Below are 27,156 nucleotides of genomic sequence, written 5' to 3'. Positions count from 1 at the left end.
CCTTCCACTTGTTCATCTTTTCCTTCAGTCCATCCATACTTTCCGCAATCAACACCAGATCATCTGCATACAACAACTCCCACGGTAAACCCTCCTTTACGTTCTGAGCCAGCACCTCCATCACAGCTACAAATAGTAGTGGACTTAGTACCGACCCCTGATGCACTCCCACCTTCACCTCAAACTCACCACTGTTCCCGTCCTTCGTCCTTACAGCTGTGCGTGCTCTTTTGTACATTGCCATCATTACTCTGATCAACCATTCCTCCACTCCTAACTTCCTCAATGCCCATGTCAATACTTTGCGTGGAACCCTATTGAATGCTTTCTCCAGATCAACAAACCCAAAAAACAACTTCTTCCTCTTATCCATGTACTTCTCCTGCAACTGCCTCACAATGAAAAGCGCATCTGTCGTTCCTCTTCCTGGCATAAATCCAAACTGCATTTCGTCGATCTTCACTTTCTTCCTTATCCTCCTTTCCAACACCCTTTCCAATACCTTCATTCCATGCTCCAATAACTTTATCGCTCGGTACGAGCCACACTCCAGAGGGTCACCTTTCCCCTTGTATAGAGGGACGAGGGTACTCAGTTCCCAATCCACTGGAATGCGGCCTTCTTTCACCACCAGATTACAGATCTCTGTCATTCTCTTCACACCCCAACTTCCTGCTGCCTTCAACATATCTCCCACAACTCCCGTCGGCCCTCCCGCTTTTCCACTCTTCATTGCTTTTATCGCTTCCTCAACTTCCTTCTCAGTTATCTTCTCTGCCGGTCCTAAAACTGGGTTACTCTCTATGTTGCCATCCCATTCATTCTCTGTATTCAACAGCATTTCCATATATCTTTTCCATCTTCCTTTAATTCCATCTGGGTCGACAACGATTTGTCCCACTTCATCCTTCAAGCAACTCACCCCCATCACATCACACCTCTCTTTCGCTATGTGCTTTGCAATCCTGAATACTGCTTTCTGACCCTCTTCCGAATCCAAGCGTTCTCCGAACATTTTCCTACATGCCTCCTGCGCCTTTGCTACCTCTTTCTTTGCAGCCTTCCTGGCTGCCTTATAACTTTCATGCTCTGCTGTTTCTGCTCCCGTACCCTTCGCCTTCTGCCACTCTTTGAACTTCTTCCTCTTCTCGTCAATCCTCTTTCCAACTTCAACATCCCACCACCATGTTTCCGAGTGCCTTGGTGGTCCTTTTGTCCATCCACATACCTCACTAACGGCTCCCAACAGACTAGCTTTCATTGACATCCAACCACTTTCAAGCTCAAGCACATCATCCTCTACCCTACTCAGCCTCTCTTTTAATGCCTCCCTTACTGTCACCTCTTTCAACCTCCACACCTTCATTCTCGGTTGGTACTTCACCCGCCGAGCTCTCCTCGCACCTTTCACCCTTATGTCGCAGACAACCAAGTGGTGCTGTGAAACAGCCTCCTCCCCCGGGATCACCTTTGTGTCCCGGAGGTGCCCCCTATCTCGCCTACGCACCATCAGGTAGTCAACGGTTGTCGTCGACCCACCTGACGTGTCTGTAACAAGCTTATTGTCCTCTTTCTGGAACTGAGTATTACAAATCAACAAATCAGCTCCATCTGCAAACTCCAAAATCCTTTCACCTTCTCCATTTCTCACACCATATCCGTAACCCCCATGAACTCCCTCAAAACCGTCCATACTCCTTCCCACATGTCCATTTAGGTCTCCTCCCACCACAACAACTTCCTCATCTTTCACGTTTTCCATCAGCTTCTCTATCGCACACCAGAACTTGTCCTTCTCTTCATCGCTTCGACCAACCTGCGGAGCATATCCCGAGATGACGTTCACCAAGAGCTTTCCAATCATCATTTTCACCATCATCAACCTATCACTCACTCTCGTCACACTCACCACACTGTCTACAAACTCCTCAGAAAACAGGACACCAACACCATTCACGCCCTCCGGGCACCCTTGCCACACAAACTTGTATTTCTGTCCCTGCCTACCCTTCACCATTCTCACACCACTTCCCTTCCATCTCGTCTCTTGCACACAACATATGTCCACTCTTCTTCTGACCAATACTTCCACCACTTCTCCTGATCTCCCTGTCATTGTCCCTACAATCCATGTCCCAAACCTCAGAAACCGATCTCCACTTCGGGCTGCACCCTGCCCATATGTACTTGTGATTGTCATGGTTCTCTTTTTGAGGCAATGTTTTTATGGCCGGATGCCCTTCCTGACGCCAACCCTCTTAGTCGTCTCTTACGACACGCAGGGATACGGTGTACCTATTCTGACCAGGGTACACATTGGGAAACGCTTAAAACATGTAAATTCTGGGGGGGGGGGGGGGGGGGGGGGGCGTCAGCATCACGGCTGCGGTTTAAACATATTCCAACAATATCCAAACAGAACCTTGACAAAAAAAAAACAATCCGGGAAAAGTCTCCAAGCGAGAACGTGGATTTGAGAAGGAAGGAGCAGAGGCGGAAGAAAACGAGATACAGGGGGCGGGGCACAAGCCGAGACGAGGAGGAGAGCGAACAAGCACGTGTCCGGGAGGAGAGAAAGAATCAATATATAATTCTTTGTCTCGGGAGGTGAGGTGAGGGGGAGAAAACAAAATAAAAGAAACAAGTAATACAGCGAAGGAAATAACCCAAACCGACAAAACACCGAAGGGGGGAGGGAAGCCCCAAGTTACCAGGCCGCGCACGAGGTACGACTCAGAAAACGATTAACTACACACAAGTTTGCACGAACCACAAACCAACACCAACTAGAAACACACAATAACACGTACACAGCAAAATAACCAGTGGAAATTTGACAAAGACAAGAATGGGAAAACACTCAAACTTCGATGCCGTGGAGAGCTCGAAGTACGCCTCACTCGCCCGAGGAACCGGAAGTCAGCAGGCCTTGTCAGTAAGTGTTAGTAGGCCTTGTCAGCCTTAGTAAAGCGCTGGAAAAAATGCATTGAATGCAATGGAGATCATGTTGAAAAATAACAGTTACACACGTATATGCAATAAACAAGTGGTGCAAAATATTTTAAGGTTACTTATTGACTGCCCCTCCTATATATATATATACATACACATTACTGCATTAACCTTACCTCACTTGTTTTCTGCACGAGGGAAAATGTTTTTTTTCCTCTATATACTGTGATTCCAGGAAGCACAAACCCTAAATGGTGAAAATGTTCTTCGGAATCCACCTCAAAATATACCTCTTAATCCTTCACGTGCCATAATATCAAGCTGGCAGATCGATGCTGGTGCTTCCCATGACTGTGGTGACCTTCAAAGAGAATTCCTGAACCCGCATATCGGTATGTCATTCTTTAACTACATGTGATAAGTGATTAGTTGATTCCCGAATCCAAATTAAACCATTTTCTTTCATAAAAGCATTATTAAATGTACTTTTAAAATAAAAATGAATAAATTGATGCTATACATACATATATACAGTACTACTACTACTACTACTACTACTACGCCACACCATTTTGCTGCTCCTCGAGCTGTGATACTTTTCGACATTTCCTTCTCATCCTCCTCCGTTTTCGTTTATATTTTTGTTTTGTTTTGGTTGTCTGAACCGAGTTGGTTCATTTTCTTATTTTATTTTGACGTTCCGTTTGAGTTAATTAGTGCTTTTGTGTTCAGGCATTGGGTCTCCGGGATCTTCTGGGTCTTTTAGGTCCTCAGTCTTTTAGGTCTTTTAACTGGTGGACACAGTCGTGTTCAAAGATTGCCCATTAAATCCCCCCCCACCCACCCCCCACCTCTCAAATCCCACCTGAAGCACGACTCAAAGCCTTTAAAACTACCCTTATGAAGGGGGACAGACACACTTACACAGACACATACACACATTGTGTTTTATATGGTGCGTGTATATATATATTTATATATATATATATATATATATATATATATATATATATATATGTATATATATATATATATATATATATATATATATATATATATATATATATATATATATTGGTGAAGGGTACAAAAATTGCAAATGTCTGACAAAAGGCTTAGGTAGCATGTTTTGACAAGGTGGCCGACAGCTTTAGGGAAGGAAAGTGGAAGTGGGTGATGAAGTTTTGGAGATAGTGTTGTGGGGAATAATAATGTGGGATCGTTCAGCCATGACTGCATATATCTGTAAAGACAATGTGGACCCCATAGCCATTTCTCATCAGACTTGAATCATGCTGCTTATACCGACCAAGTTTCAGGCCATATTTAGGAATGATCATGTTATTAAAAACAATGTGATGAGAAGCCAATGCCAGCCTCAAATGATTACGCAGCCTTTCCCGTGCCAATGAGCTCTTATTAGAGTGAAGCACATGGTTTAGACTTTAGAGTGATGATGTGTACTTAAGATTTAACACATTGTCACCTTTCCTAGCAAGGCACTATATACATGGTGTGATGAGTCAATTAACAACCAACTGTGCCCAATGGTTTCATTTGGCATAGGCCCGAGGAAATGAGTGGGTCATTGATGAGACATTTATTTTGTGTGTAGTTTGCTCTCCTTCGCTTTCAGTTCATGGAGGAATCTTTATGAAATATTTGATGATCTTTTGTGGAGTTTTTATTTATTTATTAATATTGTGATTGGAATTGGCTTGCTTTTTCTTTTTTTTTCAATTATCCTTTTTTACATTATATATATATATATATATATATATATATATATATATATATATATATATATATATATATATATATATATATATATATATACGTATATATATATATATATATATATATATATATATGTATATATATATATATATACGAGGTGTGTTCAAAAAGTATCCGACCTTTGTTCATAAAAAATACTCGTATCCAGATACAACAAACTTACGCTAATCTCCTTCAAAGTAGTCCCCTTGGGCTTGGGCGTGAATTTTTTCCCACCTGCAGAAGCTGTCATTCGACGGCAGACCGCCGATGAGTGTGGAAGTGTCAGTGAGCGCCGTCGGATTTTCGTTTTTGACAAAATGACGGAAAAACTTGAACAACGCTACTGCATCAAATTTTGTGTAAAGCTTGGCGATTCCCAAGTGGAAACGATCCGCAAGATTCAACAGGCCTTCGGGGACGAAGCAATGAGCACCACACAGATAAAGGAGTGGTACAACCGCTTCAAAGATGGCCGCACATCAGTGGAGAGTTCACAATGCAAATCACCATTTTGTGCAATGGAGTCGCACAAAATCACAATTGAGTCGCAATGTGATGTGTGCAATTGTCACAATGTCAAAGTGGATTTGCAAAATCAAATGTGAAAAATTCACATTTGTGCAATTGTCAAATCAATTTGTGTGCAAATTCACAATGGATTGTGAAATGTTGTCAATCACAATGCAATGTGAAAAACAATTGTGAAATTGTTTCACAAATCACACAATTTCCAATTCGACTTTCACAATGTGAAACAATGCACAATTCACAATCATTCGACGGTGATTGTGAATGGAGTCCATTGTGCTCCATTGTGAATTGCATTGTGAATTGTGAATCACAAATTCTCCATTGTGGAGAACACATTTGCATTGTGAATTGTCACATTGTGAATTGCAATTCACACATTGTGAATTGTGAATTTCACATGTGAATGTGAATTTTGCACACAAGTTGATTTGACAATTGCACAAATGTGAATTTTTCACATTTGATTTCTTTGACATTGTGACAATTGCACACATCACATTGCGACTCCATTGTGATTTTGTGAGACTCCATTGCACAAAATTGTGATTTGCATTGTGAACTCTCCACTGATGTGCGGCCATCCTTGAAGTGGTTGTACCACTCCTTTATCTGTGTGGTGATCATTGCTTCGTCCCCGAAGGCCTGTTGAATCTTGCAGATCGTTTCCACTTGGGAATCGCCAAGCTTTACACAAAATTTGATGCAGTAGCGTTGTTCAAGTTTTTCCGTCATTTTGTCAAAAACGAAAATCCGATGGCGCTCACTGACACTTCCACACTCATCGGCGGTCTGCCGTCGAATGACAGCTTCTGCAGGTGGGAAAAAATTCACGCCCAAGCCCAAGGGGACTACTTTGAAGGAGATTAGTGTAAGTTTGTTGTATCTGGATACGAGTATTTTTTATGAACAAAGGTCGGATACTTTTTGAACACACCTCGTATATATATATATATATATATATATATATATATATATATGTATATATATATATATATATATATATATATATATATATGTATATATATATATATATATATATATATATATATGTATATATATATATATATATATATATATATATATATGTATATATATATATATATATATATATGTATATGTATATATATATATATATATATATATATATATATATATATATATATATATATATATATATACATATATATATATATATATATATATATATATATATATATATATATATATATATATATATATATATATATATAATCCTACCTCTACAAACCACTCCATATTTGATTTCAGGCAATGAGGGTTTACAGATGGCTCAGCTTCGAATCTTGTACGAGGCGAGAGGGGCGAGAGTCGGCCAGACTTACAGAACAGCTGCGGGTCTTGAGAGATGAGTCAGAACGACAGACCCGTGTGCTTAACCATCAACTTGCCTTGGTCTCAGGTTTGTGTACATTACTTGCCAAGTTACCTTTCTCACCTTACTTAATGACTGTTTCCATCCAAAGTGGTAGAGAAACGATGCAAATTTATAGCAACCACTTTCCTATTTTATTTCTCTTTTATCAACTTTTACTGGGCAATACTGGGTTTCCCTCCAAATTGACGAAGCAGGTAGATTTCTCATGCAATGTGAAATTGTGTGTTGGAACTAATGTCTTGTGTCAGTGTTTATATGGGTTTTCTACAAAAAATAAATTTGTATACATGCAGTTCCCCCTCCATAAGTATGGGAGCAGTGAAGTGAAAGTTATTATTGCGATATACTCCAGAAATTTGGATTTGAGATCAAAAGATGAATGAGACAAGAGTACTTTATTTCTTGTTGTAGACTTATTTCCTGTTACAGCAATAAAAGTACTTTATTTATTTTATTTCTTAATAAATAAAAGCGATTTCTCAGCTTTTATTTGTTGGTATTTCTATGTATATATATATTTTTACCATTGCAGAACAATAGCACTTTTTATGTTCAGTGCTCCCATTTTATGTAAGCATACATATTGGGACAGATTAACCTAAAGTAAATTGAAGTAATGTAATCGTTATTATTTTGTTGCATTTCCCTTGCGTCCAATAACTGAATCAAGCATGTGACCCACTGACCTCACCAAACTTTTGGTATCTTCCTTTCATATGCTTTCCCATGCCTTAACTTCAGCCATTTTCAGTTGTTGTTTGTGTTGGGGGGTTTCTGACTTTAGTCTCCTCTTCAGCAAGTTAAATGCATGCTCCATTTGATTTAAATCAGGAGATTGATTTGGTCAGTCTAAAACCTTCTACTTTTTCCCCTAATGAACTCCTTGGTGGCGTTGTCAGTGTGTTTTGGGTCATTGTCTTGCTGCATGGTGAAGCACCACCCAATGAATTTGGAGGCATTTTCTCGCACATAGGCAGACAAAATGTTTCTGTACACTTTCAAATTCATTCTGCTGCTGCCATCACTAGTTTCATCATCAATAATGATGAGTGAACCTGATCCAGAGGCAGACATGCAAGCCCAAGCCATGACATGACCTCCACCATGCTTCACAGATGAGGTAGTATGCTTTGGATCATCTGCAGTTCCTTCCTTTCTCCAGACTTTCATCTTTCCATCACTTTGGTGAAGGGTCATCTTGGTTTCATCTATCCATAAAAACTTTGTTCCAGAACTCTACTGGCTCACTCACCTCTGTACTTGGCAAATTCAATTCTGGCCATTCTATTTTGGTGCTGAGGAGAGGTTTGCATCTTGTGGTGTAGCCGTTGTAATTCTGCTGTCAGTCTTCTGCCTATGTTCAATTGTGATACTTTCACCCCTGTACTCTGAAGGTTGTTGGTGATGTCACTGACGGTTGTTTTAGGGTTTTTTTTCACAGATCTGATGATTTTTCTGTCAACTGAAATTGTTTTCCTTGGTCGACCTGGTCGTTGTTTATTGCTAAGTACACTAGTGGTTTCTTTATTTTTCACGATATTTCAAATTGTGATATTTGCTATGCTACATTTTTGTGCTATGGTTCTGATTGAAATCTGTTCTTTCAGGTTCCAAATTTCTTGCTTTTCTGTCATGGACAGTTCTCTGGTTTTCATGTTGATTTATGTCAACTGACTCCAAAGGCAGACTCCCAAGGCAAAATCAAAGGCTAAAACTAAGACTAGACATTCACAGTGCTTTATGTGTGAATAATCGATGCAATAAGAAACACCTGAGCACCAAGAAACACCTGTCAGACATTTCTTTCACTATTTATGCCTACCTATAATGGGGGGACAGAACATAAAAGGTGCTATTGTTCTACAATGGTAAAACATATGTGCATAGAAATGCCAGGAAATAAAAGCTGACCTCTGTTCTCTTGCCTCATATTCATCTTTTTATCTCGCATCCACATTTCTTGAGTATATAGCAATAATAACAAATTTGACTTCACTGGTTCAATACTTGTAGAGGGCACTATACATTATTTCCATTCTCCAACCGACAGCAACACCGTGTCGCTGTCACATTGCGCATGCTTTTGATACAGTCTGGCATCCTTCCTCGCTCTTCGAATGCTCTGCCTACGACATCCAAAACCAACTCCACACGTGGCTCAATGACTTCCTCTACTCTCGTAGCCAACGTGTGGCTCTCAACGGAATCCTTTCATCTCTTCTCCGTGAAGGCTGGAGTGCTGCAAGGCAGTGATCTGGCCCCAGTCCTATTCCTTATCTTCATCAATGACTTCTCTGACTCTCTGGAAATCCCCTTTATCTATTTGCTGATGACTCAACTCTCTGCTGTGACATCCCTCATCCTTCAGACAGGCTGCAGCCTCTGCCCTCTCTTCAGACCTTGGAAAAAAAATCACAAGATTGTTAAACACTTGTAATATGTCTTTCAATCCTGACAAATCTCACTCTCACTTTCTCTCTCTCTCTCAAAAATAACGTCTGGCAACCCCCTCCCTCATGTACTTTTTTTCACAATCCTCTTGAGGAAGTTCAATCAAAGAAACTCCTGGATTTCACCATCTGCTATGATCTTTCTTGGGCAATCGGAATTTCAAAGTTGGCCTCGAAAGCCAGCTGCCAACTGGGCATCCTCCGTCGTGCAAAGTCCTTCCTTGGCATACCTGAACTCCTATCCACCAGGCTTTCATCTGCAGCTTTATGCTTTGGCATTTGGTGTGGCTCCCCTGCCTCACATATTACTCGGCTGGCACCATGGAAACCAAGGCCTTTAATATTATTAGAATCTCCCTCACTGAAGCTGAATCTATGGGCCTATCACTTTGCCCTCACAGACAGGTTGGTGGAGTGTCTGTCTTCGCTTCCTTTCTGGACTTGCACCCTCTGCTCTTTCCATGCTTGTGCCCCCTCCCCTTCCACTCCCCCCCTCCCCACTCTCCCCACCCTATGGTTTTCAATCCCCTGCTGGTGAAACTCCCAAAATCCAGGATTACTGCTCACCTCCACTCATTCATTTCTCTTTTTTTCCCCACCTGTGGAACCAACTTCCACATTCTCATAACAGTGTGTTGACATCTATCATGGGCAGCAGCACTTCAATATTTGACATCGCTACATTTACGGCAAATTATATTTTAAGCCGTGAAGCCACTTCAATATTTGACAATGTCAGTACGTTAAACATGAAGAAGAACCTGTACAACCCACCCGGGGTTTCATTTAAAAGGGTTCTAAAGGGTCATTCTAATGAGTTCTAAGGGTAATTCTAATGGGTTCTAAAGGGTAATTATAAAGTGTTCTAAAGGTTCATTCTAATGGGTTTTAAAGGGTAATTTTATATAGTTCTAAAGGGTAATTCTAATGGGTTTTGCTTATTTCCTCTTTAAAATGCCAAACTGAACTGCTTCCTGTGGACACGGGTGTGATTTTTCTTTATTTATTTATTACCAGTGGAGATAGATAAACTTTATCCTGCAAAGTACACTGCCAGTCAAAAGTTTTTGAACACCTCAATTTTCCCAGTTTTTATTGAAATTTAAGCAATTTAAGTCTCGTGAATAACCTGAAATAGTACAAAGGTAAGCAGTGAACTGCTCAAGGTAAAAAAAAAAAAAAGTTTAGGTTAGCAAAAACGGGAAAATAATGTAAATTGCACAATTATATTGTAAAAAAAAGGCCTTCAGGGAACAAGTAATGGGTTAACAACTTACAGCTGTACTGCAGCAATGTAAGTAAATTAAGCCATGAAAGTTGATGCAAACAATATTCCTACAGGTGTCCCAACCTCTGCTGATTACTTGATTACAAACCCCCTCTCTGTATAAAAGCAGTATTTGAACAGACTGTTATTACACCCTCTGAGGCATTATTTGGACAATATTGCACTGCAGGAAGTATATTGCTATCATAATGGTGAGAAAAAGGCAATTAACAAAGGAAGACAGACAGACCATTATAACCCTTAAACCTTTGAGTACGGATGACGTCCAGTGCCGCAACCCACGAAAAAGTTTTGTGTACGGATGATGTCACTACACGTAATCGACTATACCTATAAGTAGATCGTCAGTATGTGGTTGCATTCCCATAATGCCAAATTAATCCAGTACCGGGGGTATTTTTATATAAAAAAAAAATCCCGTACTCAAAGGGTTAAAAGTGTAGGTCTTTCCTTTAGAGAAATTGCAAAGAAAGCCAAGGTGTCAGTGAGTACAGTTTCCTACACCATCAAAAGGCACTTGGAAACTGGAGGAAACTCTGACAGGAAGAGGTCTGGCAGACCCAAAGCCACAACAGAATCAGAAGACAAGTTTCTGAGAGTCAACAGCTTGCGTGATGGGCGGCTCACAGGACAACAGCTTCAAGCACAGCTTAACACTGGTCGAAGTAAGCAAGTCTCAGTTTCAACTGTGAAGAGAAGACTTCGAGCTGCAGGTTTGACAGGTCGAGTGGCAGTAAGAAAGCCATTGCTAAGATGGCAAAATAAGAAAAAGAGGCTTGCCTGGGCCATGAAGTACCGCCAGTGGACTACTGAAGACTGGAAGAAGGTCTTATGGACCGATGAATCAAAATTTTAAATCTTTGGTTCATCACGCAGGGTTTTTGTACGCCGTCAAGTAGGCGAAAGGATGGTTCCTCAGTGTGTGATACCAACTGTCAAACATGGAGGAGGAATCGTGATGGTCTGGGGCTCTTTTGCTGGATCCAGAGTCGGCGACATGCACAGAGTGACTGGCACCCTGAACCAAAAGGGCAACCACAGCATTTTGCAGCGCCATGCAATACCCTCTGGTATATGCCTAGTTGGTCAGGGGTTCATCCTACAGCAAGATAATGACCCTAAACACACCACCAGGCTATGTCAAAACTACCTTCGAGGAAAAGAACAAGACGGTAAGTTTCAAATCATGGAATGGCCAGCACAGTCTCCAGACTTAAACCCCATCGAGCTGGTTTGGGATGAACTGGACAGAAGGGTGAAAGCAAAGCAACCGACAAGTGCAACACATTTGTGGGAACGTCTGCAACAGTGTTGGGAAGAACTTCCCGAACAATATTTGATTTCCATTGTAGAAAGAATGCCACGAGTGTGTTCGGCGGTTATATCTACAAAAGGTGGCTACTTTGCTGAGTCAAAATTAAAATTTTAAATTACATTTTGTTAAACAAAATGATTCTATGATTTTTTTTTTTATCTCCAATTGTTTGTTTGTTCTATGCTTAATTTCAGAGTACATTGAGACATTAAACTGCATAAATTTCAATAAAAACTGGAAAAATTGAGGTGTTCAAAAACTTTTGACCAGTAGTGTACATTGTCTGGCCAGTAATCCAAATTCGACTGAGTGGCACCAAGTAAAGAGTATTGTTTTTTTTGTTGGCTACAGGAGAAAAGCAAGGACTTGTTGTGAGCCTTGAAGAGTGCCAGAAAATGCTGCAAGCCCAAGAGGACAAGGGAGCCCAACTGGAAGGCCAAATTTGTGCATTTGAGGCTCACAACAAGGCACTCGTCATCAGCAAAAATGAAGTTTGTTACTGTGCACACATGCATCCCATTTAAATCTCTACTTTCTATTTTGTTCTTCAATTTGTTATATCATCCTGTATACCACCTTACAACACACTCGTAATAAATATGTTATTCTGCATGTGCATATACACAAAGAAAACAATTATTTAAAAAATTTAATGCAGGAATGAGGCTTATGGAAGAGCAACGTAGAATTGACAGTGGTCCAAGCATCAAGGGAATTAATTAATAGGAAAAGAGGGGGAAACGACACTGAAACTCAGAAGTATAACGTTTGTGTAGCAAGAGTAAGGGGGGTAATAAAGATCATTGGTCAGAATTGGGGATTACAAGAGATTGCGGTGCAATGCTTGTTCTTGAATTTCTGGAGGGAAGAGTGAGACGACCTTTGGTGGGTGATTCCATTGACAGAAGTGAAGAATAAATGAGTTGAGTTATGTATGCAGTCATCCTGGATTTTGGAAGATTAACCAGGAGGGGGTTACTCGAAGAACACGTGCATCCTGAAGTTGCTGTGGAGGAGAGCAGAGAGAGCAATATCGGAGAATAGACGGTTAAAAATAAATAAATCAAACACCGAACACTGAGCTATCTGTTTGCGATATGAGAGCAACAGACCTTGTGATTTGACTTCATCATTGGAGATGACAAAAATAAGCTTTTGGAAAGACATACATACGAAACCAAGTCCAAACCAAGTTCTGTGGTCCAAGAAATGTCAGTGCTTTTGTTTTCCAGGGTACAAGTAAATATTATTTTATTTGTTGTTCGATTATTCATTTGTATTTGGCTGGTCTTAAATAAAAAGAAGGCAATATTAAAAAGGGGCCCAAGTCAGACCATTTTAAAAATAATTAAAAATACAAGTTTTGTATGTTTGGTGCTTTTCATTGGCTCACTGTCGTTGTTTTTCATGAATTATCACAATGTAAATGAATCCAGAGCTTTACAGCGTTGTCTTCAATTGCACCTCATAGCTGTCAGCTAGGTGTAATTTCCAGCAGGTTTCTGTTCATATATTTACTTCCAAAGCAACTGTGTACTTGAAATTTTCATCTGGCTGTATTTTTACAGGTGATTGGCAAATTGAAAGTTGCAGAGGCAGCAGTGGAAAGCCTGCAGCAGCAACTTTTGCACTTGGAAAGTTCTGAGTCACTAGCTCGTTCAAGGGAGCACTACGAGTCAAGGATGAACTTCTTGAAAGAAGAGCGTGTTCAAACGGAGGCCAAGCTCCTGGAGGAGCTACAGCAGCACAAAGACCGAGTGCTGGCACAAGTATGTGAAATAGAGAATGGGTTATTCCTAGTTCATATACAGCATAAGGCTGCGGGCTGGCATCATTGGCTGGGGGCATGGCTGATGCCCTCTGCTTGTTAGGGCAGGAATTTGGAATTTGGCCATGGTGCTGGCGATAGTTCGCCTACTCTTCATCAAAGACACCATGGGATCTTAAAGTATCCCAACGAATGCTGGCAGATGGGACGCCCATCCGAGGGACTGCACACACATTGATGAATTTACCATTGAAAATTAATTTATAGCTGTTTTTGGATTAAAACTCAGGCCAGACAGTTTTGAGATGAGTGTGCGTACCTCTAGGCCATCATGTCGGCCCACATAATGAGTTGATGCTGCAAAGGAGGATCAAATAAATACTACAGGAGAAAGGAAGGTTGGGATCGCTTACTCTATACATTTTTGATTTTGATTTTTTTTTTATTACAATTTTCACAAGGAAATGTTGGGGGTTCATTTCAGTAATTTCTATCCTTGCTTTCAATTTCAATACAATGTTGAATAACACATTTTTCTTTATTCCACTCTTGAATTGTCAAAGTACTTCCAAAATCCAGGATGAGCGTACACCTCCTCGACTCTTTTTTTTTTTTTTTTTTTTTTTTTTTCCATCACTTCGCCCGTCTCTGGAACCACCTTCCAAGGGGCTGTTCTGTCTCGCACTCCTCTCCAGGGCGTCAAGCAAGCAGTGCACCATCATCTGTCATCTCCAATTTTGACCCCTGACCTTTAACCTTTCTTAACCCAATCATCTTGCTAGTTTTAGTTTCCTCTCTCTTCCCTCTCCTCTTTTCTTGTTCGTTCATTTCCTTGATGTTTGTACCATTGTCAGTTTTACGTTGCTCTTCCATGAGGCTCGCTCCTGTATGGGAAACAAAATTAGGGATGCGTTTCCCCCATAGTTGTCCTCTGGCATTCCCATATGAGCATTACTGTTATTAATGATCCTTGATAATGAGGTTTGCAAGGCTCAATCTTAGCACCTCTGCTGTTCAATGTGTACTCATCAGACCTCCCTGAGATAACAGGTACCAAACTTGCCTATTCCGACGACCTTGCAATCCTGGTCTGAGTAAGTCTTTTGAGGAAGTCGAGGTCACTCTGAGTCGAGACGTTGCTTCCATGAACCGCTCCTAACACCAATGGCACCTTCGTCTCAACATCCATAAATCAGTGTGCTCTGTTTTCCACCTTCAGGATAGTAATGCAGACAGGCAGCTAGAAGTCAAGTTACATAACACCTTTAAACAAGAAAGCGCAATCAGAGATTGCAGACCCTCGCCAGGACTAATTTTCAATGTTTTTTAAGGCTCTTGTGTTGAAACAAATATGGCGGCCGAACCATGTGACCAATTACATCATGATTATTTTTTTCTCCGCCAATTTATCCCGAGATGATGCTCAAGAAATTTCATCTTTATCGGATGAAGTTTTGTACTTGTCGAATTATGACGTCATAATGGAGGCATCTATGACATCATCATTAACATATTTTAATCCCCGTGGAGAGTTCTTTACAATGAGCCATATCTCAATTTTTTCTATGCGGCGCTTTCGGAGATATAGATGTGCAAAGTTCTTCGGTTTTTCCAAGATGGCGGCCATACCACGTGACCTATGACGTCATAATTATAATTTAAAAATTATACAGGTGGAGTTGCACCTATGGTGAAAATTTCCTGTCAATCGGACCAACGGTTGCAGAGAAAATCATATTTATTCTGTGCGGACAAACAAACAGACACACAGACAGACAGACAAACAAACAAATGAAAAATCACTCGTAGAGCGACACTTGGCAAAGCAGAACAAAGTAGAATGGCACTCAGTAGAGCATCCTTTTGACCTCAAAAATTATTTGTGGAAGAATTGAGTGACCTGATATGCAAATCGTCTTCAAAGTTCAAGTTTATCGGATGAAAATTGACAATTTTAGAAATTTGGCCTATGTTGACCTTTTGGCCTATGTTGACCTCAAAAATAGTTGGTGGTTGGTTTCAGTTGGCTGATGTGAAAATCTCATTCAAATTCCAAGTCAATCGGATGAAAATTGAGGATTTTAGAAATTTGAAAAAGTGGTTGACCTTTAGCCTATGTTGACCTTTTGACCTATGCTGCTCTCAAAAATAGTTGGTGGTTGAATTCAGTTGGCTGATATGAAAATCCCATTCAAATTCCAAGTCAATCGGATGAAAATTGAGGATTTTAGAAATTTGACAAAAAGTGGTTGACCTTTGGCCGATGTTGACATTTGGACCTCAAGTATATAGGATGTTGTGGGACCACGAACTCTACCATTTGGTGAAGTTTCATGAAGATCGGTTTCAAATTGTGACCTGTAGGCAGGTATAAGTGAGCGGACAGACAAACAAACACACACACACAAACCGGAATGATCAACATACTTGCAAAAAAACCAAAATTTTGCCAAGTAACAAATGGGCTCAAATGCAATACCCTCTCCTCGGGCGAGGGTAATAAAGCTTCCTTTCACGCATGCTCCGATCTACCTTGGCATGCAATGGACCGGTCCATGACCTTCAGGCAGCATGCAGAGGAAGTAGCAGGGAAAATAGCTGCTGGAGTTAAGCTTGCTGGCCAAGACTGGAGAGCTGATTTCCTTACCTTACGCACCTCAACACTTGCCATGGTGCATGGCCGTGGTGTTCGCATGGGGTACGGGCCACCACACTAAGAAGGTAAATCTACACCCCAACTCCTCTTTAAGGGTCATCAGTGGAAGCCTTTGCTCTACTCCCACCCATCCACCTTCCAGTCTTTGCTGGCATCCATCCGCATCACATTAGATGAGCAGCTATAACTAGACAAGCAGCCCTCAAAGCATCTCAGAACCCCAACAATCCCCTGCGCAACAAGCTAAGAAAAGATCTATCCCCCCTTTCCCTCCCTCCACCCCCTCCCCATAAAGATTCAACAGCTGCAAGTTGGGTAGGTGGCAAGAACAGGCCGTTTATATTTTGGTTCAGGTCTGAATGCAACTCTGGCCTATCAGTAGGATACAAAACGTAAACTGTTCAGCATGGCGGAGGTGTGCGCTCTACCAAGTGCGGTTCTCGTTTCTTTTCTGCAGTTGCGTGTTCGTTAAAGCGTCACCGGCCATTCACCTGCACAGGAAAGTACCATTCACTTTACTGTGGTTCAAATCATGTGCACCGACCATTGTTGGGAGGACAATGACCTTGTAACAAGGGAAATATAATAACTGCAATAGGTTTAAATTATTTTTTCATTCTCATTTGAAAACGAATATTGTGCATGTACCTGTTTGTGATCGCTACATTTTGGGATATGTACCAGAGTTTCGAGATCTCGTGATTGTTGTACTTTGTGGATGCAGGAGGAGGCCGCGACCCGCCTGAGAATGCAGTTGGAGCAGGCGGAACGTCAGGTCGTGGCAGCTTGCCTTGACAAGGCTGCGGTGGTGAACCAGCTGACTCGCAGTTTGGAGGAGAGCCAGCAGCAATGCCAGAAACTTCTTACAGCTGGTTGTTTCCCCCTCTACACCCTCTCCCCCTCAAATATCTGTTTCCTATGCCTGGCCATCTTTTTCTCCTACTACTATTTATTGCTCTTCCTTTTGAGGGTAAAAATATTTATTTGTAGGTATCTCGGTTCATGGATTTAACTGAATGTTTTCTTCATTAGCAGCATAAATATTCTTCATTTTATTTATTTTTGCTGGAAGATTAACCTTCATTTTTCCTGATCTGTCCAAAAACCAATCTTGCTTCCAGTTTAATTTTTTTTATTTTAAATAAAGTGATACAAGACCCATAGAGAAGTTTGACATTTATAACACCTTTGGCAATTAGGAGACGTTTAACAAAACAAAGCTGGTATCGGGGATTTGTATCTGAGATACCAGAATCATGAGCTGTGTTAAGACAGGACCACCAAACAGGCCAATCCAAACCGAAATGATGACGTCTGGAGATAAACCAAAATATTATCTGGATAGTAGTGGCCAAAGTTGGTGAAGGTACACTATGCCTGGTTCATCATTGGCAGGCACCCGTAAGTGTGCAGTGTTGTGAGCTATAGGTTGAGACGAGGGACTTCTGAAAAAAAAAAACAATTTGGTCAATACTCGGCAAAACCTTCTTCTTCTGCTCTTCTTCTTCGTCTTCTTCGTCTTCTTATTCGTCTTCTTCCTCCTCTTCCTCCTCTTCCTCTTCTTCCTTCTCTGCCCCCTCATTTTCTTCATCTTCGTCTTCTTTTTTGTCTTCTTCTTCTTCCTCTTCGGCTTCTTCTTTGTCTTCTCAATCGTCTTCGTCTTCTTATTCTTCTTCTTCGTCTTCTTATTTGTCTTCTTCGTCTTTGTCTTCTTCTTTTTAGTCTTCTTCTTCTTATTATTATTATTCGTCTTCTTCTTCGTCTTCTTATTCGTCTTCTTCCTCCTCTTCCTCCTCTTCCTCTTCGTCTTCTTCCTCTTCGTCTTTTTCGTCTTCTTCTTCTTCGTCTTCTCATTCGTCTTCTTCTTCTTATTTGTCTTCATCTTTTTCGTCTTAGTCTTCTACTTATTCTTCTTCTTCGTCTTCGTCTTCGTCTTCTTCTTCGTCTTATTATTATTCGACTACTTCGTCTTCTTCTTCTTCTTCGTCTTTTTCGTTTTCTTCTTCTTCGTCTTATTCGTCGTCTTCTTCGTCTTCTTCGTCTTCTTTGTGCCCTCGGGTCGCTGAACATGGAATCGATGTCTGCTTCTGTAGCCATGTTGCTCAGGACACAGCTCAAGCTAGCGCCCCCTTATTCATCTTTTACCACACTTCCCCTTTTGTAGAATACAGTATATGTTTATTTGTCTGTATTGTGCAAGTTGTCATTAAGTGTGCAGTGTCAAGTTCAATGTGACAGGGTGGGCAGAACAGGTCCTGAGTTGGGTCGAGTTTGTGTTGATCGGATTTAAGTGCAGGGTGGTAACCTGACCAAAGTCTAGACGATGTTATAATGTTTGGCCTGGTGGAGCACGGTTTATGCCTCCACCAGGGTCGTTATGTTTTCGGGTTGTTCGTCCGTCCATCCATGATAGGTTTTCGTTACTGTGATAACTTAAGAATGGGTGAAGAGATCCATGTCAAACTTGGTACAAGTATGTATAATGATGCAAAGATGAACTAATTATATTATGGGGTCAAGAGGTCAGAGGTACCGTCAGGTAAAAATTCTGTTACCAAGCTAACTTGTGAACCAGTGATGGGATTTTGACCAAACTTGGTGTAAGTATCTATTGAGATGCAAAGATTAACTTGTTCGATTTCTGCATCAAGAGGCCAAAGGTCAGAGTCTGCTATCGTTTTTCGTTGCCATGATAACCTCAGAACAGATAAAGGGAACCAAGTCAAACTTGGTACAAGTAGTTGGTTAAGGCGTCATCACAGGTGCAGCGACTGCTGCTCCCTGTCCTGCCATCTGCTCCGTAATGATGATCCGTCGCCACAGACTTCGATCTTGAGCCAAACGTTTTGTCATCATCATGGTTCAGTTTCGCTCATAGTTAGCCAGTCGGTTGAGACTTTCCTCTCCTGTTCACCCTGATCCGTTCATCATGTCAGTTGGTTCACAGCCCCACCTCAAGTAGGTGGACCAGGACGTTGTATCCATAATGTCACAAGTCGGTCGATCCACTACTTATGAAGTGTACCAGGGGTGGTCCCCTCCTTGTATGGTCAATCATAATAATCAAATTATGACAAGAGATGCAGGTTATTTTGGGGCCATCATTATACAAGTATACAGTCACGTGAAAAAGTAAGTACACCCCATGTAAAGTTTTGACTTTTTCAACATATTTCAACATACAGCGATTTGATCTTCATTTCAACAATATTGATAGGTGATATAATATATAAAGGTGATAAAGGTAAAGGTAAAGGTGATATAATATAATATAAAGGTGATAGAATATAACAAATATCATGAAACATTTACATTTTGTAGTCCATTGTATAATTTAAATAAACATAAATGCAAATTTCACATGTGGAAAAAGTAAGTACACCCTTGGCTCTAATCGGTGGTATTGCCCCCTTTGGCAGAAACAACCTTTGTTTCTTTAAATAAAACTTTATGCAAGTATTATAATGATGTCATAATGTGGGCGGAGGCATATCGGTCGACATCATGATGTCGAAGAGTGCCATTCTTGTTATTGTTGTGTTGTTGTTGTTGTAAAGTGATGGTGGTAATGTGATCAGGAATGTTTTCCCTAGATGTGTTTAAAGGTGGAGGTGGCACGTTTGAAAAGACGTTCTTATCCTAAGTTGCTGGTGAGATGTTTTTGTGTCTCTGATAGGGTGGGTGATTGGACAAGTGGTGACATTGGTGTTCTCGTGTCGAGTGCATCTTGCATCAAAGTGGTGTTGGAGGAGAATTATTTTTGTTTTGGCATGGAGATTGTCTATGTTGATGAGGTGGGTGCAGCCTGTGATTATTCTGAGTGCTTTGTTTGGTATTATTACTTGTAAAATCGAAGATTTTTCAAGTGTATTGGTTGGTCTTGTGCGTTCTTCTATCTGCGTGTCTGTCAGCTAGTCTGTCTGTCTCTCAATCGCCTACAGGTCACAATTTTAAACCAATCTTCACGAAACTTCACCAAATGGTAGAGTTGGTCATAAGGATCATCTGATCATGTCCTTGTCAAAGTGGACATCTCTCTGACCATTCTCAGGGAGCCTGCTCAGCGGCGATGAGTCTAGCATTTCACTCAGGCCAACTGGCACGGTCTTCAAGCAGCCATCAATCATCTGGACTGGTCTCCCATCTCGACCACCTCTGACATCAACTCATCCTGGGAATTCTTCCAAAGTAAATTGCTCTCTCTCATGCACAGATTTATCCCATCTCGTCTTCAGTTGTCTTACCCTTCCTCCCGTCCATGGTACACGGAATCTTGTGGTGAGGCTGTTGCCCAGAAACAACTTGCCTTCGTCTCCTGCAAAGCAAATCCAACGGAAGGAAATCTCATTTCCTTTCACAAAGCCCGAAACAAGTGTGTGTCCACCCTCAGGAGAGCCAGGAAACAATATCTCTCCGTTCTCAAGACCAAAATCTCTTATCCGTCTCCCTCTTCCAAATCCTGGTGGCGTCTGGTCAAATCTGTTTCTGGTGTTTGTACCCCCTCCATCCCCTCCCTTACCTCAAACGGCTACACAGCTGACTCCGCACGTGAAAAAGCTGAATGCCTCAACTCTGTGTTTGCCTCTAAATCTTGTGTCCCAAACCCATCCCTCTCTGTACCCACCATACCCAGTCGTACCCAGCTGCTCCTGGACTCCGTGTCCTTTCCTCCTGACAAGGTGGAAAAGTTTCTGTCAACCCTCGACTCTGATTCTGCAACTGGACCTGACGGCATCAGCCCACGGGTCCTAAAATCATGTTCTTCCGCTCTTTCACTCCCTCTCTCTGTTCTCTTCACCCTCTCTTTTGCTCAAGGTCAACTGCCATCTGCTTGGAAATCAGCCAACATCACCGCTTTGCACAAAAAAGGTGCAAAAACAGATCCTAGCAACTACAGACCAATCAGCCTTCTCCCAATTATCAGCAAAGTCATGGAATCCATCATTGCTTCGGATATGAAATCTTTCCTCTTCTCCAATGGCTTGATCTCTGATCATCAATTTGGTTTCAGACCAGGTCACTCTACTCTGGACATGCTGCTTCTGCTGTCTCAACAATGGATGGAGGTCCTCAATGCCAAACAGGAAATTATAGCTGTCTCCCTCGACATATCACGTGCCTTCGATACGGTCTGGCACCCCGCTCTGCTCACCAACTCTCCTCCTTTGGTATCCATGGAAATCTCCACGCATGGCTGGCAGACTTCCTCTCTAGTCGTTGTCAACGTGTGGCCCTGAATGGGTTTCTCTCATCTCCTCTTCCTCTTCAGGCTGGAGTTCCCCAAGGCAGTGTTCTGGGCCCTGTGCTTTTTCTGGTCTTCATCAATGATCTCTCTGACTCTCTTGAAAATCCTCTCTATCTCTTTGCTGATGACTCCACTCTCTGCCGCTCCATTCCTCATCCCTCAGATCAGCAGTCTTCAGCCTCCTCACTCTCTGCAGACCTGGACAAAATCACAGACTGGGCAAACAAGTGGAACATGTCTTTCAATCCTGACAAATCTCACACTCTTACGATGTCTCTCCGAAAAGACCGACTGGACAACCCTCCCATATACTTTCTGAATAATCCTCTCCAAGAAGTTCTGTCACTCAAGCTTTTGGGTCTCACGATCTGCCATGATCTTTCCTGGGAAAACCACATTTCCAAGCTGGCCTCCAAAGCCAGTCGCCGACTGGGCATCCTCCGTCGTGCGAAGTCCTTCCTTGGCACACCTGAGCTCCTCACCACATACAAGGCTTTCATCCGCAGCTCAATGGAGTACTGGTCTCCCCTCTGGGCTGGTGCTCCTGCCTCACACCTAGCTCGTCTTCACGCTGTTGAAACCAAAGCGTTCAGAATCATTGGAATCTCCCGCGATGACGCTATCTCCGAGGGCCTTTCACTTAATCACCGCAGGCAGGTTGGTGGTCTTTCCGTCTTCTACCGACTCCTCTCCGGCCTTGCTCCCCCAGCTCTCTCTGGGCTCTGTCCCCCAAATATTCCTGCAGGTCGCACAAGATCTGCCTGCAACCCTCTTATGGTTAAACTGCCAAAATCAAGACTCTCTGCTCACCTTCACTCCTTCATTCCTCTTTTCTCCCGCCTCTGGAACAAACTCCCTCACTCTCTTCAATCCCACTCCTCCCTCCAGGTCTTTAAAACGGCTGTTCACCACCATCTCTTATCTTCCCCAATCCAAAACCTTGATCTTTTCTACCCCCGCTATTTCACCCCAAATCCACTTTTTTGAGGTGACTTTTGACTTCTTTCCTGGAAGTCCTTGGTGTCCTTGCGTTTTATACCTATCCTGCCTCCCCCCAGGCCCTCTCCCTCCAAAAACATCTCCCGATGTCCTTGCTGTCAAATGTTGTGTGTGTGTGCTTCCTCCCCTTCTCTCCCCATCTTGTCGACCGCTCCCCTTTTTATATACTTTGTTTGCTTGTTTGTTTGATTTGTTTGGTTGATAAATGTTAGCTCTTTCACGAGCCTCGACTCTGTATACCAAAAAAAAAAAAAAAAAAAAAAAAAAAAGGAAGAGGCCTTTTGATTTTGAGATCAAATCTTGATCCTGAGGTCAATTTTCTAAAATTTCCATTTTTCATCCAATTGACTTGAAAGTTGAACAGCATTTGCATATTGTCACAAAATTGGGAAACCAGCTATTTTTGAGGTCAAAAGGTCGACGTGAGGTCAAATGTCCAAAATCATCAATTTTCATCTGAAAAACTCATTTTCATCCGAATGACTTGGAAATGAATTGGCAATTGCACAGTGAATCACTGAATGGGGAAACCAACTATTTTTGAGGTCAAAAGGTCAAAGGTCAACTCAAGGTCAAACTTCTAAAATAATCAATTTTCACCTGAAAAATCATCAATTTTCATCCGATTGACCCAAGCTTTGTTTAAGATCATCAATTTTAATCATGGACAATTTGATGTGTCCATCCCAACTTTTTTAGGGGAGGGGTGGATTTTGCAGTATTGTGCTCTGCCAGACGTCTTCTTGTTTTAAGTTTTAACGCATTTGTTTTGGATATGATGAGTGCCCAACTTGGGCAAGTATAGTTGATAGTGGTTCAGATAAAGTTTTTGTAAATTATAGTTGGGGATTATTTGTGTTGACCAAACTTGTTATCGGTTAATACTTTTAGTGTTTTGACTCTTTGGTTGACTTTAGCTATAGTTATGTGTTTAGTGAGGTTAAAGTGTGATTCCAAGTGTTTTGGGAGGAGTTGTTGGTTGTACATTTTGATTGTTAGGTGGTAGTTGGATTCACGTTTGTCCGGGGTTATGAGAGTGATTGTTTGTTTAGTTGGCGAGACGTTAATTCCGTTAAGTGTGAGCCATTGTTGGAATTGTTTTATGTTGTTGGAGAAAGCAAGTGGTTGCATTTATGGTGTGGTCCCGTGCTGCTATGGAAAGGTTGTCTCCATGAGAAGGTTCTGGAATGTTTTGGAGAAAGAGGTTAAGAAGTACCGTGGAAAGGACCGCTTCTTGCGGGTGACCATTTTGGAGGTTTTTATATGATGAAAAGGTGTTGTTGTTTGTAATATGTGCTTGTAAGCCAGAAAGAAAGGTTGAGATCCAAAACTGTTTATATAGGCAATGCACATTGCACATTGCACATTTTGTGGATATATCGTTTGTGTGTGAACACCACTGTTTTGGAATAGGGTCTGCCCAAGAGATGGGGAAGCTGCATTTGGCCCTGCAACAAGCTGTCGCTGCCAAGAACTTGAGTGAGTCGACAAACGTGGCGCTGCAGGTGGGTCTCGGCAGGACATGGATCTGGCAGAGAGATCTAGGGATCAAGACTAAAAATCTTTTTAATGCAAATAGATTTGCACTGACAAAAAGGCGTTCTACTTTATTTCCAATCAACAGGAGGAAATCTCGGATTTCAAGGAGCAACTAAATGCTTACGAAACCGCAGCAAAGTTTGGGGTTCGTTTTGGAGAGGTCAAGACCAAGCAGTTTCCATCATCTGACTCATACGTGGATCTTGCCATCCAACGTCTGAATGATGCGCCTGAGCAAAAAACGTGAGTTGTGAGAGTTCCACATGTGGAACTGAGTTTATAGTAAATACATATGTGTGCAAAGATGTCGGTTCCCTGTTTTTTTCCCTGCTCTCACCCCTTTGACTCCAATTCTGGGGCAAAATCATGATGTTGAATGTACAATTTCCAAAGACTTTCGAACTTTCTAAAGTCATTGCTTTCTCGATTTTTGGATGTAGCAATTCACAATTTGCAAAAGGGGAAGTGACCCCTGACCATGCATTTTTATTGTGATAATGCTGTATTTATCATTTAAAGTGATGGCTTTTTGAGTTCCATCCGTAGGGATAGACGTACAAAATTCAGGCTTTGCCTTGGAGTCGTCCTTTGTATATAACGTTCAAAAACATTCGCTTCTCTACTCTTTCTTTCCCCTTTCCTTGTTCATTCAAATTTGCAAATGTGCATTGAAGCTGTGATTCATGATGGCTTTGATGCAGTCAATGCCTATTCCAAGGGCATATCTAACCATGTGCTTATTTTCCTTTGTTCACACAATACCAACCTGGAACCTTTTATTGTGCCATGTCAAGTATCAACTCTTAAATTTCCTTTAATTTGGGGAAAATGGTGCTTAAATTTTGATTTGTGAGAGAAAAACGTATGTACTAGAACGGGACTCAGTAGAGCACATACCTCCGCCATGCTGAACACTTTACCTTATGTATCCACTGGCAGGCCCAGTCTCAACTGCAGCCACACTCTCCTGCAATCCTCTTGCTCGCTGCTATCTTTTTTGAGCTCCTCTCAACCCCCTAATTCCTCATGTACATAGTAAATAGATTGCCCCTAACATAGTTCTTTCTTGACAGTGCAGTGTATTTTGTGATGGCTTCTCATCAACAAACAGTGCATATCTCATGATGGAGTTCTAAAATGTGAATGTCCTGGGTTTCACTGCAGAACTGGAACGTCATCTCAGGGCTCAATAGAGGAGCTGCTTTGCTCCTTGCAGGAAGAGCTGCGCAGGGCTTTATCTGCAAACCGAGACAAACGTGCCCAAACAGCAAGGCTCAATAGAGATGTTCAGTCTGCTGAAAGCCAAGCGAAGGAAGCTTCCTTGTATAAAGATAAGGCTTATCTAGAGGCTCAAGAATGGAAGGTAACTCGTCTGAGAATTGCACAACTTTTCACTGTTTTTAAGGAACATTCTTTTTTTCTGGCTACGCAATGAGATTGAGATTGCAAACTTTCTTTCCATTTGTTACCTTTGTTTCACAATGATGCATATTCTTTGTAGTGAGAGTTTGTTTGGTAGGTTGATAATTATTTTTTGTACATTTCCTGGTTTTCTACTGGGTACCTGAATTGTTGTAAAATGGACTTTGTTTTTTTAAATTTAAACCTCCCCTATTGCATAGGGGAGGCTTATTGCTGTTGTGGGAATTTTCTTTAATTGGCGCCCACAATTTTTAATGGTACCACAGAGTTTCATCGACTCCCAGGAGTACTAAACGACCATTAAGAAAATTATTATTATTTATTTCTTTCGTTTTTATTTTTTTCCCTGCACTCTCAACACTCCAAATTTCAGAGACGGCTGGGACTTTCGGACTGAAAAATTGCATCGTTAATATGAATAGAAAGTACGTGGGGTTGACCTATTTTTACCTTGACCTCATTTTAAGGTTATTGCCTAATTATAGTTCTTTTAACATTTTTCACCATAACTTGACTAAAGTTTGGCTGACCAGAACAAAATTGCCCTCAAGATAGATTAGGGCAAGGCGCATTTATACTTAATTTACATTATACCCCTCCGGGTTAGAGTTCAAGGTTTTGCATCCTATGGCGTTCTAAACCACTATTTAGGATTTCCTCCATTTTTTCTGCCAATGTCTGAGGACTTTTGGAATTAAATTTTGCATTAATAATGGGAATAAAAAGTATGCAGGATTAACATAACGTTTTTTGATCTTGACCTAATTTTTAAGGTATTGACCCAGTGATAGACATTTTAACATTTTTCACCACAACTCGACTAAGGTTTGTTCAAACGGAACATTTAAATAGGAAGGCACATTTAAGCTTAATTTGCAGCTCTCCTTCAACAGCTATCACAGCCAAAAAACAGCTCTGCTTCAACAGCCAAAAAAACATGAAGGTCATCACCTCTCTTACGAGGGAGCTTTGCTCCCCTGAGTTCTTCAAGCCATGGACCAAACAGCCAGACACTTCTGGTGTTCATGCTTACCGTTGATTAAGCAATACGCATTAACAGGAGCAACACTAAATCAGAACCTGAGGATGAGAAAAAGAATATGATGATATACTGTATATTTAAAGAGATAGAACTATCTGCATATACTACATATATGGCCTATATTATAGGCATATAAGGGTGAAACTTCAACACTTGGTAGCGACCTCTAAATTCTCTTTGATCGAGCTGATTTTTTTTATTGAATTATTTTCTAGTTATAAGGAACGTTTTGGGGGAGGTGCCGCATTTAAAAATCGCAACGTCAAAACGTTTGGACCACCCTAATATAATATTATTATTATTATTATTATTATTATTATTATTATTATTATTATTATTATTACCCTACGCTCGCGAAGCGAAAAGCAGGGTTAGGCATGTGTGACGTGTGCCTGCATTTTAAAAATTCATTTTCTTGGCAACCATTGGTCCGATTGACATGAAATTTTACCATAGCCGTGCCTCCGCCTGTATAATTTTTTCATTCATTAATTACAACGAATGAAAAACGAATGAAATCGATTTACAACGAATGAAAAAGCAAATAAATACCTATATATAATATTTCAAATATTTAAGAGATTACTATTTAACAGACGTAAAAAAATTGAAAATAATCAATAATTAAATATTATTATCACACTGCCTATGGAACGTCTACACCCCCTTTCAAAATTTCACCTTTTGTTGCCTTATAGCCTGGAATTAAAATACGTTAAATCAGACTTTTCTACCTTTTTGGTAACCCACAATTCT

At 41.2% G+C, this 27,156-nt stretch overlaps 1 protein-coding gene across 8 annotated transcripts in view; it reads left to right on the top strand.

Moving 5' to 3' along the window:
• LOC137421178 (centrosomal protein of 152 kDa) overlaps positions 1 to 27,156 on the top strand; it is a 163,728-nt gene that overhangs the window by 54,657 nt on the left and 81,915 nt on the right. For 6 of the 8 annotated variants that reach the window (XM_078771817.1, XM_078771816.1, XM_078771815.1 and 3 more), the window contains exons 5-12: positions 3,188 to 3,344; positions 6,550 to 6,700; positions 12,081 to 12,220; positions 13,298 to 13,498; positions 16,878 to 17,025; positions 23,811 to 23,902; positions 24,022 to 24,179; positions 25,101 to 25,299. In XM_078771817.1, the coding sequence (XP_078627943.1) occupies positions 6,553 to 6,700; positions 12,081 to 12,220; positions 13,298 to 13,498; positions 16,878 to 17,025; positions 23,811 to 23,902; positions 24,022 to 24,179; positions 25,101 to 25,299 (1,086 nt within the window). In that variant the 5' untranslated portion in view covers positions 3,188 to 3,344; positions 6,550 to 6,552. Of the gene's footprint in view, positions 1 to 3,187; positions 3,345 to 6,549; positions 6,701 to 12,080; positions 12,221 to 13,297; positions 13,499 to 16,385; positions 16,657 to 16,877; positions 17,026 to 23,810; positions 23,903 to 24,021; positions 24,180 to 25,100; positions 25,300 to 27,156 lie in introns of those variants that run through there. The other 2 variants (XM_078771819.1, XM_078771818.1) reach the window with 2 other exon arrangements.

Source organism: Myxine glutinosa, chromosome 2 (assembly GCF_964187855.1).
Source record: "Myxine glutinosa chromosome 2, kmMyxGlut1.1, whole genome shotgun sequence".
In the NCBI taxonomy this organism is placed as follows: Eukaryota; Metazoa; Chordata; class Myxini; order Myxiniformes; family Myxinidae; genus Myxine; species Myxine glutinosa.
Note: the sequence above shows the minus strand (reverse complement) of the source record. Positions and strands in the feature narration are given on the sequence as shown.